We start from the raw sequence: 15,302 nt of genomic DNA, 5'->3' as shown, positions 1-15,302 counted from the left end.
CTTGTACTTAGTAAATTCTTCCTTTGAGCTCCTTGGCTGGATCTGCCAAATCATCCCTTTCGCATTGTTCCTTTAAGTTCTGGTTTCAGCTTTTTCTGCTCTGAAGAGCAGCTGTTTATGCAGAAAATGTTTAAAATTGTATTAAACACTGTCAGAGTGTAAGGATAACTAGGCAGACAGGCACAGAATACAACATTTAGTTTATTTATATGATAGAAAATGTCAAAAGTCAGTGCAAAATTCAAACAGGTTACCTCAAGGATAGAATCATACTATAACAACAGATTTCCAGGCAGAAGCCCAAAGTCAAGACAATTTGGCAGCAAGAAAAATACAAGCAGCCATCCCGCAATCATTTAATTAATGAAATTAACATAAGGTACTGTTAGAGATGTAAATTCTAAAAAGAAATTTAAAAAACTTATTAGCACAGGCACATTTTGTAACATATTTTTTAAATGCTCTGGAGAAAAGTTAATGACACACAGAGTAAAAATTTGTTTATCTTAAGTCATTTGGGTGATTTGACAGTTCCTTTTTAAAAGTGTTTTGGATAAGCGCAATCACCTAAATGACAAACAACAACCAGTCTAAAATTGAGCAATGTGGAACATCTGATTTCAAGGAATAGTGCACCATTTGTCAAGTTTTAAACGAACTAAGCTAGATCGCAGCTTGGTGTGGCTTCCTATTTAACACATAGACATAAAAGTTATATCAGCCTTCTCATCTAAATTTAAACAAGAAAACACCAAAGCTTTCTTTCTATCCTGTTTTCTCTTCCCTTCAAGCTCCCCCCACCCAGTCAGGAGGACAGATGTCTGCCTTACCTGAGCCTGGCTTTGTCAGAGATTTCTTTCTTTCGAAGGCGAGTTTTTTCTTTCCACTCCTGCCAAATAGTCTCTTCAAAGGGAATTGTTTGAATGTGCTTTGTCTTCCTCTGTAACTTTGTAAAGTCTTCTCCTTACTATGTGACGTGCCCTGAGATGACATCCTGTATGTTATGTATTTGCACTATGAATAAAACTGAATGAAACTGAACCAACCATACAGTGGGTACGGAAAGTATTCAGACCCCTTGAAATTTTTCACTCTCTGCGTCATTGCAGCCATTTGCAAAAATCAAAAAAGTTCATTTTATTTCTCATTAATGTACACTCAGCACCCCATCTTGACAGAAAAAAAAAACAGAAATGTAGAATTTTTTGCAAATTTATTGAAAAAGAAAAACTGAAATATCACATGGTCATAAGTATTCAGACCCCGTGCTCAGCATTGAGTAGAAGCACTCTTTTCAGCTAGTACAGCCATGAGTCTTCTTGGGAATGATGCAACAAGTTTTTCACACCTGGATTTAGGGATCCTCTGCCATTCTTCCTTGCAGATCCTCTCCAGTTCTGTCAGGTTGGATGGTGAACGTTGATGGACAGCCATTTTGAGGTCTCTCCAGAGATGCTTAATTGGGTTTAGGTCAGAGGTCTGGCTGGGCCAGTCAAGAACGGTCACAGAGTTGTTCTGAAGCCACTCCTTTCTTATTTTAGCTGTGTGCTTAGGGTCATTGTCCTGTTGAAAGGTGAACCTTCGGCCCAGTCTGAGGTCCTGAGCACTCTGGAAGAGGTTTTCCTCCAGGATATCTCTGTACTTGGCCACATTCATCCTTCCTTCAATTGCAACCAGTTGTCCTGTGCCTGCAGCTGAAAAACACCCCCACAACATGATGCTCCCACCACCATGTTTCACTGTAGGGATTGTATTGGGCAAGTGATGAGCAGTGCCTGGTTTTCTCCACACATACCGCTTAGAATTAACACCAAAAAGTTCAATCTTGGTCTCATCAGACCAGAGAATCTTATTTATTATAGTCTGGGAGTCCTTCATGTGTTTTTTGGCAAACTCTATGCGGGCTTTCATGTGTCTTGCACTGAGGAGAGGCTTCCGTCGGGCCACTCTGCCATAAAGCCCCGACTGGTGGAGGGCTGCAGTGATAGTTGACTTTGTGGAAATTTCTCCTATCTCCCGACTGCATCTCTGGAGCTCAGCCACAGTGATCTTTGGGTTCTTCTTTACCTCTCTCACCAAGGCTCTTTTCCCACCATTGCTCAGTTTGGCTGGACGGCCAGGTCCAGGAAGAGTTGTGGTCGTCCCAAACTTCTTCCATTTGAGGACTATGGAGGCCACTGTGCTCTGAGGAACCTTGAGTGCTGCAGAAATTCTTTTGTAACCTTGGCCAGATCTGTGCCTTGCCACAATTCTGTCTCTGAGCTCCCTGGGCAGTTCCTTCGACCTCATGATTCTCATTTGCCCTGACATGCACTGTGAGCTGTAAGGTCTTATACAGACAGGTGTGTGCCTTTCCTAATCAAGCCCAATCAGTTTAATTAAACACAGCTGGACTCTAATAAAAAAGCAGAGCCATCTTGAGGAGGATCAGAAGAAATGGACAGCATGTGAGTTAGATATGAATGTCCATGTGATATTTCAGTTTTTCTTTTTTAATAAATTTACAAAAATTTCTACATTTCTGTTTTTTTCTGTCAAGATGGGGTGCTGAGTGTACATTAATGAGTAATAAAAGGAACTTTTTTGATTTTGGCAAATAGCAGCAATGACACAGAGAGTGAAAAATTTCAAGGGGTCTGAATACTTTCCGTACCCACTGTGCATCCCAGAAAATCGACCTATACCTTTAATCTCAACAGAAATTGAGTTAAATCACGATAAGTGACTTCACACTAGCTAGAAAGTCCTCAGAGGTCCACCTAGCCTTTCAGCAGATGCAATAAAAAGATCCAGAAAGTCAATTTAATTTCCTCATCTTTACCCCTGAATAGTTTTCCTTAAATGACACTAAGGTGCTCCGAGTAGACTTTTCTAATCATTCAGTCATCTCAGATAAGGCACCAGACAACCTAAACATTATTTTTGAATCAAAGCCAACCTCAGTGGTGAGGGTATCATTCTCCATTTCTTGCTTGAAATTTCCTCCTCTGTACCATGCTTAAGAAAACCGCTTGACTAAACTAACACATGCACGCACACACACACACACACACACACACACACACACACACACACACACACACACACACACACACACACACACACACACACACACACCAAACACAGTGCTGCATCACCGACAGTCTGGAGTGGAGTGCGGCATCCCGTTTAGATTAGATCACATCAGATTAGGTGACATTACATTAGTGATAACCAGATTACACTATTCCTCATCTGACACACTTTACCTCGTAATGCTCCTCCAGCCTCATTACCCAGGAAACAGCCATTGAAAGAAGCAATTAGAAAAGCAAGAGCGTCTTTTTAACTTACAGACACACACGTGGACGCATTAATCTCCATCTAGGTAGTATGCACACTTCACTGGCCATTAGTCAATTCAGCGATTTCTCCTGTTTGATAAGCTAGTGGCTGCAAACCTTTGGTGGCACAAGCATGTCTGTGTGTTTTTAAAACTTCTGTGTCTCGTGTTCCTGTGTTCACTTCTTTGTGTGAGGACGGCTTTTGTGGTTTCTTTCTCTTGCTACCATCTTGCTTTATCTAGCATGATGTCTGAGGAATGTCTAATATACAAGCTGGAACAATAGCAGAGCAGAAACAGTGGGGAAAAATTAATGACCTGAACCTCAGTCTCAAGACCAGATGTCTGCAGTCCAAGTCTCACCTCATAAAAAGTGTACTTCTTGTTTCTGGCCTATCAGCTGCATCTATTATGCAGCTGTATGTGTGTGTTTAAGTGCATGGAAAGAAGTGTGAGTCTGTACAGAACATACAGTATGTGTGCATACATGGTAATAAGTATGGGAGTGGAGCTCGATGTGTGGGTTTGTGTGTGTGACCTGTGGTTGTGTGATATACCTTCAGATATACCTGCAAGTGTGTCTCTACAAATCTGTGTGTGAGGACATTCATCGGAAAGAACACGCAAACATCTAAATGCATTTGTTTACCCTTTGAGCCATCGTTAATCACACGATGTATGTGTGTGTGCACATGAAGGATTTGCTGCTGTCACCGCCGCCGTGCTTGTCACTGTACAAATGAATGGGCACAATAAAGCAGCGGGATCAAACGAACGGGTTCATCTGCATCTGTGAACCCAGAGACAGACACAGGAGACAATGACAAAGAGGTGAGATGAAACAGAGAAAAGCTTGTTTTTCAGGAAGCGGGGTTGACTGACAGGAGCTGCACTGCAGGCTGTGGGCAAATCATTCTTTTTGAACACTGTTGTCCTCTTCTTTGTTCTCTGCAGATAGTTATTTTAACATAAAAGGCATGCTACTGATAGTCCATCCATCCATTTTCTTCCACTTTTCTGGGGCCGGGTTGCGGAGGCAGCAGACGAAGCAGGTCGTTTCAGACGTCCCTCCCCCCAGCAACGCTTTCCAGCTCTTCCTGGGGGATTCCGAGGCGTTCCCAGGCCAGACGGGATATATAATCCCTCCAGCAAGTTCTGGGTCTACCCTGGGGTCTCCTCCCAGACAGACATGCTCGGAAAACCTCCAAAGGAAGTCTCCCTGGAGGCATCCGAATCAGATGGCCAAACCACCTCAACTGGGTCCTTTTGATGCGAAGGAGCTGTGGCCCGACTCCGAGCTCCCTCCGGATATCTGAGCTCCTCACCCTATCTCTAAGGCTGAGTCGAGCCACCCTACGGAGGAAGCTCATTTCGGCCGCTTGTATCCGCGATCTTGTTCTTTCGGTCACTACCCAAAGCTCATGACCATAAGTGACGGTTAGAATGTAGATGGACTGGTAAATCCAGAGCTTCACTTTACGGCTCAGTTCCCTCTTCACCACGATGGTTCGGTACAATGCCCGCATTACTGCTGACGCCACACCAATCCGCCTGTCCATCTCTCACTCCATTTTCCCATCACTCGTGAACAAGATCGCAAGATACTTAAACTCCTTCGCTTGGGGAAGCAACTCCCCCCCAACCCGGAGGGAGCAATCCACCGGTTTCCGGCAGAGAACCATGGCCTCGGACTTGGAGGTGCTGATCCGCATCCCTGCCACTTCACACTCGGCTGAAAACCACTCCAGTGCGTGCTGGAGGTCACGGTCTGAGGATGCCAACAAAACCACATCATCCACAAAAAGCAGAGATGCGATCCTGAGGTTCCCAAACCGAAAACCCTCCCCACCACGACTGTGCCTTGAAATCCTGTCCATAAAAACCACAAACAGGATTGGAGACAAGGGGCAGCCCTGGCGGAGTCCAACACCCACTGGAAATGTGTTTGACTTAGTGCCGAGTATGCGGACATAGCTCTCACTTTGGTCGTACAGGGACCGAACGGCTCGTAGCCATGAGCCCGGGACCCCAAACTCCCGCAGTGCCCCCCACAAAGCCCCTCAGGGGACACGGTCATAGGCCTTCTCCAGATCCATAAAACACATGTAGACTGGCAGGTCATACTCTCATGACGCCCTCAGCAGCTCCGCAAGGGTAAAGAGCTGATCCGCTGTTCCACGACCGGGACGGCATCCGCATTGCTCCTTCTGAATCCGAGGTTCAACTATCGGTCGGATCCTCCCTTCCAGCACCCTAGAGTAAACTTTCCCAGGGAAGCTGAGAAGTGTGATACCGCGGTAGTTGGCACACACTCTCCGGTCCCCCTTTTTGAAAATAGGGACCACCACCCCGGTCTGCCACTCCACAGGTACTGTACCTGCCTGATGCCCACGCGACATTGTATAGACGTGTCAACCAAGACAGTCCAACAATGTCCAGAGCCTTCAGCATCTCAGGGCGAATCTAGTCCACACCTGGCGCCTTGCCACCGAGGAGCTTCTTAACTACCTCGGCGACCTCTGCCACGGATATGGACGAAGATCCCCCCCGAGTCTTCAGGCTCTGCCTCCTCCATAGAGGACGTGTTTACCGGGTTCAGGAGTTACTCAAAGTGCTCTTTCCACCGCTCGACGATATCCCCAGTACGGGTCAACAGTTCTCCACCCTGACTGTACACAGCCTGAGCGAAGCCCTGCCTCCCCTTCCTGAGGCGTCGAACGGTTTGCCAGAACTTCCCCAAGGCCGACCGAAGGTCCTTCTCCATGGCCTCCCCAAACTCCTCCCACACCTGAGTTTTAGCTTCCACAACCGCCACAGCTGCTGCCCTTTTGGCCAACCGGTACCTGTCAGCTGCTTCGGGAGACCCCCGAGCCAACCAGGCTCGAAAAGTCTCCTTTTTCAGCCTGACGGCCTCCCTCACCGCTGGTGTCCACCGGCGGGTCTTTGGATTGCCGCCGAAACAGGCACCAGTGACCTTCAGACCACAGCTCCGAGCAGCTGCTTCTGCAATGGAGGCTTTGAACATGGACTACTCAGAATCCATGTCCCCAACCTCCTCCGGGATGCAGGAGAAACTCTTCCAGAGGTGGGAGTTGAAAACCCTACAGACAGGGTCCTCCGCCAGACGTTCCCAGTTCACTCGCACTACAGGTTTGGGTTTACCAGGTCTGTCCGGCAGTCTTCCCCCCCATCAGATCCAACTCACCACCAGGTGGTGATCAGTTGACGCTCTGCACCTCTCTTCACCCGAGTGTCCAAAACATACGGCCGCAGGTCTGACGATATGACTATAAAGTTTATCATCGACCTTTGGCCTAAGGTGCTCTGGTACCAAGTACACTTATTAGCAACCTTGTGCTCAAACATGGTGTTTGTTATGGACAATCTATGACTAGCACAGAAGTCCAATAACAAAACACCACTCGGGTTCAGATCAGGCAGGCCGTTCCTCCCAGTCACCCCCCTCCAGGTTTCTCCATCGTTGCCCAAGTGAGTGTTGAAGTCTCCCAGGAGAACTATGGAATCCCCGGGCGGTACCCCTTCCAGGACACCACCCAGAGACTCCAAGAAGGCTGTTCGGCGCATAAGCACAGACAACAGTCACAGTTTTCCCCTCTGCAACACGAACTCGCAGAGAGGCGACCCTCTTGTTCTCTGCGGAGAACTCCAACAAAGCGGTGCTCAGCCGGGGGCTTGTGAGTAATCCACACCCGGCGCCTCTCACTTTGGGCAACTCCAGAGTAGGAGAGAGTCCAACCCCTCTCCAGGATTCTGGTTCCAGAACCCTTGCTGTGCGTGGAGGTGAGCCCAACTATCTCTAGCCGGTATCGCTCCACCTCCCGCATCAGCTCAGGTTCCTTCCCCGCCAGTGAAGTGACGTTCCACGTCCCCAGAGCTAGTCTACATCACCAGGGGGCAGCACGCCCAGGCGCCCGCTCCTGCCTACTCCCCGGTGGACATAGCACCCAACCCCGACTTCCTGCCCTGTAGGTGATGGGCCTACTGGGCGGTGGCCCCGTGTTACTTCTTCGGGCTGTGCCCGACCGAGCCCCACAGGACCCCAAGGCTCGGCCACCAGACGCTCTCTTGCGAGCCCCCCCCCCCCCCAGGCCTGGCTCCAGGGGAAGGCCCTGGTTTCCCTAACCCGGGCGAGGTAGCGGTTTCACCATTGCCTGTTTTCATCAAGCTCTTCTGAATCGCTCTTAGTCTGGTCTCTCGCCCAGGACCAGTTTGCCTTGGGAGACCCTACCAGGGGTTTATGCCCCAGACAGCATAGCTCCCAGGATCACAGAGACACTCAAGCCCCTCCACCGCGATAAGGTGGCGATTCAACACTAACATGCATAACATGTGGTAAAACAATACAGTCATCATTCACGTCGCAAATCAAGTCAAGGAGTCTACATTGTATCGGCTTGTCTTTAAATCAAGCTGATGCACTGCTACCCAAAAACTGGCAACAACACTAGTTCCTCAAGTATTCATCTGTGCAATTACCTGTTTTTTTTTCAGTTTTGCTTAGAGTAGTAATGGCAAGTAATATTGGTTTCAGTAGTTTCAGTCAGAAAAAAAATCCACCACATGTACTGCAGATCAGAAAACACTCAAGTGAATCATTTTCATACAACCAATTACAACCTATTTTGTCATGTAGGTATGAGTAACAGTAAGTGGAGTCATTTATCAAAAAACAGTGAAATTCAGTTTTAAAGCTTTAGGCTGTGAGTTGTGGTAAAATCTTAGGCCTTGATGTTGATAGACTCTTCGCTTCGCTTTTTGGCCTCTTGTTAAATTCATGTCTTGTGGGAATAATGACTTAATACCAAGCAATGACTTGTGTTTACTTGTTCACACTCAGATATGCTGTCAAGACCCTCGTATTGAAGTTTTCGGTTGATGGTGGATGATTTTGACTAGTTTTTATTTCACTATGCATACATGCGCTGAGTGTATGACCCATTTCAACTTTTAGATTTAAAAAGTTTGTTTTGCTGAAATGCTGTTGTTACATAAATTATTTATTTAGTTTATTTTAGCTGAAGCTAAAGTAATTAACACCAATTTCCCTGCCCTTTTTGGTTTGGTATAGGTTTTAGAGGAAGCTATTGGCAGAAATGGAATGTATTATTTTTCTGCCAAGGAATGCAGCAGAGTTATGAGATGATCAGCATTGCTTTATTTGTCTATTTGCAACATTACTGGATCCACAAATCCATTGAGCTAGACTATAAGCCACATCACTGCCCAAATCTAATCACTTGGTCCTTTTGTCATTTCTGACCTTCCTGAAAATTTTATCCAAATCCGTAAGTTCGTTTTTCAGTAATGTTGCTAACAGACAGACAAACAGACAGATAGACTAACGTATGCCGATCGTCACATAACTCCGCCGTGTTTCTTGGCAGAATAATAAATCCCCACCTGTTCCTCTGCAACTCAGTATTTGTTGTGTTTTTGTTTTGTTACTCCCTGGTTACCCTAGACAGCCAGGTCGTAGCGTAGCTCTTCAAATATTTGACTTTTGAATCACAAATCAGTGTCAACTGAAAAACTTTAAGACATACATGGCAATTTATTGCCCTTGGGACACTATAGCCACTATCTTTCCCCCCCCCGTATGACATGAACACTGTGTAACAACAGCAACGGCGACGTATTTCATAGTGACTGACTGACTGTTGCTTCAAGGCTCAAAACGAACTGGTGCCATAATGCATCACAAGAAGCTGTTTTTCAGCTGGTGATGCTAACCTCTGTATTCATTTCTGTGTATCCACGTTAGTGTTGGGTAATCACTGCTTAAATAGTCATGGTGTGTAGTGATTAGTGGCAGTCCACCAGGACAGGCCTAATGACACACACTTTGTTTACATTGCATTACGTCACCTCCTGGTTCAGCCTGTTGATAATGTTTCTGCCAGGACGACCACTACATTATACACACACAACACTGAACAGAATATTAAGATTGTAAAATACGCAGTTACACACATACATGCTTATGATGGAGAACATGTGAACCCAGATCAGGCCTTCACCACTTTCCGTCCTCTGTGTCATGTCAGTGTGTGTATGACACCGCGTTTGAGTTGTGTAAACTGTTTACTGCACAGAGATGAAAGGCCTTATGAAGCCTGTCTCAGGTGTTACACTTTCCACAGACACTTAACAGCACTCTCACCGGCTCTTTCCTCCTCCCCGTAATTATGGATACTCGTTATAGAAGTCTGATTTACATACCGTGTCACATTCGGATGTGCCGTGCCTTTTATCTTTAGGCTCGTGTTCTTTCTCTTGTCTGTCTGCTTGTTCTCATTGCCTGTTGTTCTCTCTCTGCGCTCAAATGCTTCCACACACACACACACACACACGGACACACAGCAATTGTTTGATCGAGATGTGAGTGGCAGTGCAAACCTCTGATGAGCTTTGTGCTGACATGCAATGTCAGCACAAAGCTGGTGCATGATAAAGATTGTAGGTGTTCAGTGGATGCTGAATAAAGGAGCTATGATTGATTTGTCATATTTGAGTTGTATTTAGGCTCTGACATACACTGCCCATCAAAAAAAAAAAGTCGCACACTAATATTTAATTGAATCACTGTTAGCCCTGAGAATGACACATATTCACCATGGCATCATTTCAATAAGCTTCTGCAATGTCACAGCATATATTTTTGTCTAGAGTTGCATTAATTTTCTGTCAAGATCTTATATTGATGATTTGAGAGTTAGACCACTGCGCAAAAGTCTTCTCCAGAACATCCCAAACATTGTCAGTGGGGCTGAGGTCTGGAATCTGTGGAGGGCATTCCACGTGTGAAAATGATGTCTCATGCTCCCTGAACCACTTTATCTCAATGTGAGCTCCATGAATCCTGGCATTGTCATCTTGAAATAGGTCCATGCCATCAGGGAAGCAATCATCTAAGAGCTTGTTCTAATCACATTTCTTCCTTGAAGATGATGTTTCACCACTTCAGGTTTTAATACGTTGGACGGTTCTTAACCTGATTTTTTAGTAGCAATGTCCTTAGTTGTTTTCTTTGCTTGATACAGGCCAACAATTTGACCAGTCTGAAACAGATTAACTTCCTTTCCATGACCACATGATATGTCTAAGTTGTTGCCTGCTGAAACATATTCATCACCTCAGCAATTATCCAATGGAAGACTCTTACCTATTTGCTTAGTTAAACCCAAATGACAACTTTTTTTGGATGGGCAGTGTATTATGTACATGCAGTACAGCAGGTATTGATGCTGTTGTTGTACAAACATCTTGCGGTTTGCCTATTTTCAGGTTTTATCATCAATACATCCGACATTGTAAGGTTCTGCTGCAGCAATCCATTAATTTCTCCCTCTTTTTGCTTCTGTTTCTCCAGCCAGAAGAGCTGACCAGTGCCCTGGAGATCAGTAACATTGTGTTCACCAGCCTGTTTGCCCTGGAGATGCTGCTGAAGGTTTTGGTCTACGGACCCTTTGGCTACATCAAGAACCCCTACAATGTCTTTGATGGCATAATCGTAGTCATCAGGTAAGGACATCTTGGCAACATGAAAACTGTGAAATGATACATACATCCTGTTTTTCTGTTTTTTTAAATCTGTTTCTATATTTAAAATGATCACATTGGAAGTAAATACCCCGAAGGCCCCATTCAGTGTTGTGAAAAATTGTTCGACCCCGTCTTGACATCAGCTCATTGTAAACTCTGTCAGATCTTCAAACTTGAGTCAACACAAAATGCAAGTCAGACAAGAGGGTTTTATTTATTGAAACATCAAACTTAGCGTGTCTAAAAGTAATCCTCCATAGAACTTAAAGGATTGAGTAGAGGGGATGGCTGCTTAGAGAGAGAGCTCTCAACAAGAGTTTATCAAAACTGCTCCAAAGTGCATTATTTAACCTGCAAAATACAAAGGAAAGGGAGAAGGGACAGAAATGATGTCCAGAAGACAGAGGAGAGGCGGAAAATTCAGTACTGCTCAGGCTGAAGATGACGAGGCGCAGCTAACATCAGAAGCTAATGCTAGCTCCACCGAGGCCAGCCACGATGCTTACCCCACACCCACCCACAATGACGCTGAGTCAGAGAATGAGGACACACCAGCGAGTTTAATGTTGATTTTGAAAGAGTTAAGAGGTGTTGGAAAAGAGGTGAAAGAATTTCAAAATGACACGAAATTACAACTACAAGACATCAGAGGAGAGCTGGACAAGGCGAATGTGAGGCTCAACGCGGTGGAGAGCAGGGTCTCTGAACACAAAGACACGCTTCAAAACACAGATGACATCTTATCCGAGTTGATAACAGCACATGAAAAATTGCATCTTAAAATGACGTCACTGGAGGCCTACTCGAGAAGGGAGACGATCAGACTATATGGAGTCCTGGAGGGGACGGAATCAGGATTGCAATCCATGACCAACTTTGTCGAGAAGTTACTTCGGGAGAATCTCAATATCCCCCCCTCAATGGAACTACAGATTCAGAGGGCGCACAGAGCGTTAGCATCCCCCCACCAGACAGCTTCTGGCCTAGATCGATCTTGGTAAAATTCCTGTGCTTCACTGTGAAGGAAGAGGTGCTTAGGTTGGCATGGCAGAAGAAAGAATTTATGTGGAATAACAAGATAAGCGTTGACCACAACTACCTACCCGAGATCATGAGGAAGGAATATGCCGAGTCCTGAAAGAGAAAAATCTGCGATTCTGGACCCTTTATCCAGCCCGTCTAATGGTGTTTTATGAAGAAGGAGCGAAAACTTACGACACAGGGGATGCGGCGAGTGCGGACCTCGCTAGCCGGGGCCTCCCGGTGAAGGTGATTAAACCACCTACAACTCTAAGAGAGAAACTACAGAGATTCTCGTAGTGGTGTCGGGCAGGGGCCAGCGTCCACGGCAACACCGAGGAGCTACAGGATTCAAGGAGAGACTGCAAGTATTTAGATGGGAGGATAACTAAATGTAGGTCCTTTCTTTCTTTCTTCTTCTCCTTTTTTCTTTTTGGACAAAAAGGCAAAAATACGTAACTGTCGAGTGGAAATGGTTGGGAATTCTCTTTTCTGAAAAAGAGGGCTTGGGAAGGCCCCCTATCTGAGGGGGTAACTAGATGAGCCCTCAGTAGAGGGCAGAACCACGCCCTCTACTGGCAAAAACCCTGTCCTCCCTATACACATGATGCAATATGTATCAATTTTGATCATCGTACGTATCTCCCTTCCTACTTGATCTGCTGACCTGTAACTCCACAACTGAGCAGGGGACCTTAGACTGATCTTCAGTGCCAAGTTTGATTATCCTGACTTCAGCACTTGCAGCGATATCGTAACGGACATAGCCACATACATACATACATACATACATACATACATACATACATACATACATACATACATACATACATACATACATACATACATACCCAGCCAGATACCGCACCGAATGCAGTAACCCTGCTGACGTTCGTCAGGTGTGGTTAACTAGGGGGTTTCCTTCAAACACTAGAGGAAGCAGTGGAAGTGATCCACTGTGGGAACTTTGGTTAAGAGAACTTACGTTTCAGTTCTACACTAAATATTTGTGTTCATTTTCTGTTGTTGCTGTTCTGAGGGGGATTGGCCTGCTACTGTCAAAGGTTTGTCACATGGTCAATAAACATAATACTATGCAAAATGATCCAGTGAAAATTATTTCTTTTAATGTAAATGGGGTTATGAATATAATTAAGATGAATAAGATTTTGTCTAAACTAAAAGGAGAAAAAGCCCAGATCGCACTACTCCAAGAGACACATATGACCCAAGTTGACCACCTAAGGTTAAGAAGGAAAGCCTTGAAATATGTATTCTTCTCATCTGTTAAATCTAAACATAAAAGGGGTGTGGCCACTCTCATTTCTGGCACGCTTGGCTATGAAAACATTTCAGAAATCAGTAATGATGACGGTAGATTTATCAGGATAACAGGAAAGACAGAGGGGTCTGAAATCACAATATTGAATGTATATGCCCCACCCGGGAGTGACTGGTTATTCTATAGAAATATTTTTGATTTGATGTCGGACTCTCAAGGCACAGTTATTTGCGGGGGGGACTTCAACTTCAGACTAAATCCTAAACTGGACTCCTCCAATCCAACTAACCATTCGAATTCACTCATAAGAAAAATCAACTCTTGCATGATAGAAATGGGGATAATAGATGTGTGGAGAGAGCTGTACCCATCTAGCAAAGACTATAAACACTACTCAGGCTCATATAAAGTTTATGTCAGGCTGGATTATTTCTTTATGTTTTCAGTGGATAGGTTTAGAGTTACAGAATGTGATATCCTAACAAGGGACTTGTCTGACCACAATCCTATATGTATGTCCCTGCAGACAGACAGGAAAAAACGAACTACGCTGTAGAAATTTAACTCATATATATGTCAGGGTAGAGACTGCGATTTGGTAGAATTGGAGTTTCTACCAGTAGAGATTGCGATTGGAGTCTCTACCAGTAGAGTTTGCGATTGTAATCTCTACCAGTAGAGATGGAACTTTAAATCTGACCCCTGACCCTAACCTTAACTAACCCTGACCTTTTAATCTAACCCCTGCCCTGACCCCTGACCCTAACCTTAAAAGTCTAACCTTAGCGCTGACAAATCTCTACTGGTAGGATTGGAGTTTCTACTGGTACAGATTGCGATCACAGTCTCTACTGGTAGAGACTCCAATTGCAATCTCTACTGGTAGAAACTCCAATTCTACCAAATCACAGTCTCTACCATGATATATACTTAATGACCCTGCTATTGTATCTAAGATAAAGGAAAACATTAAAGAAATTCTAGAAACTAACGATACGGGTGAGGTATCGCCAATTATCTTATGGGATACGCTTAAAGTAGTAATGAGGGGTAAATTGATCTCTCTTACTTCTCACCTAAACTAAAGAGCAAAAACTAGTAGATCTTCAATCAAACTTAAAGTTGAAACAACAGGAAAACATAAAGAACCCAAACCCCAATGTAAGACAGGAAATTAGGAAAATACAAGGAGAAATCAATGATATTTATACACAGGAGGCCCAGAAGAAGTTAACTTTTTTAAGGCAAAGATATTATGAGATCGGTGGAAAATCAGCAAAATATCTGGAATACAAACTCCGTAAACAACAGGAAGAAAGTACAATACACCAAATTAAAAACCCTAAGACTAATATATTGGAAACAAAACTGGAAAGAATACAGGAGTGCTTTGAGGTCTTCTTCAAAGAGATTTTAGAGATATTCCCAACCAAGTGCTCCCAAGAAGGACTCCATTGATAACTATCTAAACGCATTAAACTTTCCTTCTCTCTCAGTCTTTCAAAATGATAACTTAGTAAAACCAATATCAGAGCAGGAAATTAATGCAGCCATTACCAGATTAAAGCCAGGAAAGGCAGTTGGTCCGGATGGGTACAGCTCTCAGTGGTATCGCTGCTTGAGGACAGAACTAGTGCCACTATTACTGAAAATGTTTAATTTTATCTTACAAAAGGGAGTGATCCCACCCTCGAGGAGAGAGGCAACTATTTCAGTTATCCCGAAAGAGGGGAAAGATAAACGAGATTGCAGGAATTACAGACCAATTAGTGTCCTCAACTTAGACTACAAATTGTTTACCTCGATTTTTGCCCATAGACTGGAACAGCTGTTACCTGACCTTATTGATTTAGATCAAACTGGTTTTATTCACTACCGTCAAACAACTGATAATATTAGAAGAATTCTACATATTCTCGATCAAATTCAAAAAGATAAAACTCAATCAATCATGGTGAGTCTAGACGCTGAGAAGGCCTTTGAATCTGTTAGTTGGCCATCCTTATTTGGAGTGCTTAGGAAGTTCGGTTTCAATGTTAAATTTATCAAAATAATATATACTAATCCCTCAGCCCGTATCAAGGTTAACGGTGATCTATCTAAGACCTTTATACT

General features: G+C 44.4%; 1 protein-coding gene across 1 annotated transcript in view; it reads left to right on the top strand.

Moving 5' to 3' along the window:
- cacna1g (calcium channel, voltage-dependent, T type, alpha 1G subunit) overlaps positions 1–15,302 on the top strand; it is a 695,215-nt gene that overhangs the window by 410,167 nt on the left and 269,746 nt on the right. The window contains 1 exon segment of the mRNA XM_051939241.1: positions 10,713–10,864. Coding sequence (XP_051795201.1) covers positions 10,713–10,864 — 152 coding nt within the window.

This window comes from Acanthochromis polyacanthus, chromosome 19 (genome assembly GCF_021347895.1).
Source record: "Acanthochromis polyacanthus isolate Apoly-LR-REF ecotype Palm Island chromosome 19, KAUST_Apoly_ChrSc, whole genome shotgun sequence".
Classification (NCBI taxonomy): Eukaryota; Metazoa; Chordata; class Actinopteri; family Pomacentridae; genus Acanthochromis; species Acanthochromis polyacanthus.
The sequence above is the reverse complement of the archived record's forward strand: the minus strand, read 5'-3'. Positions and strand labels throughout refer to the sequence as shown.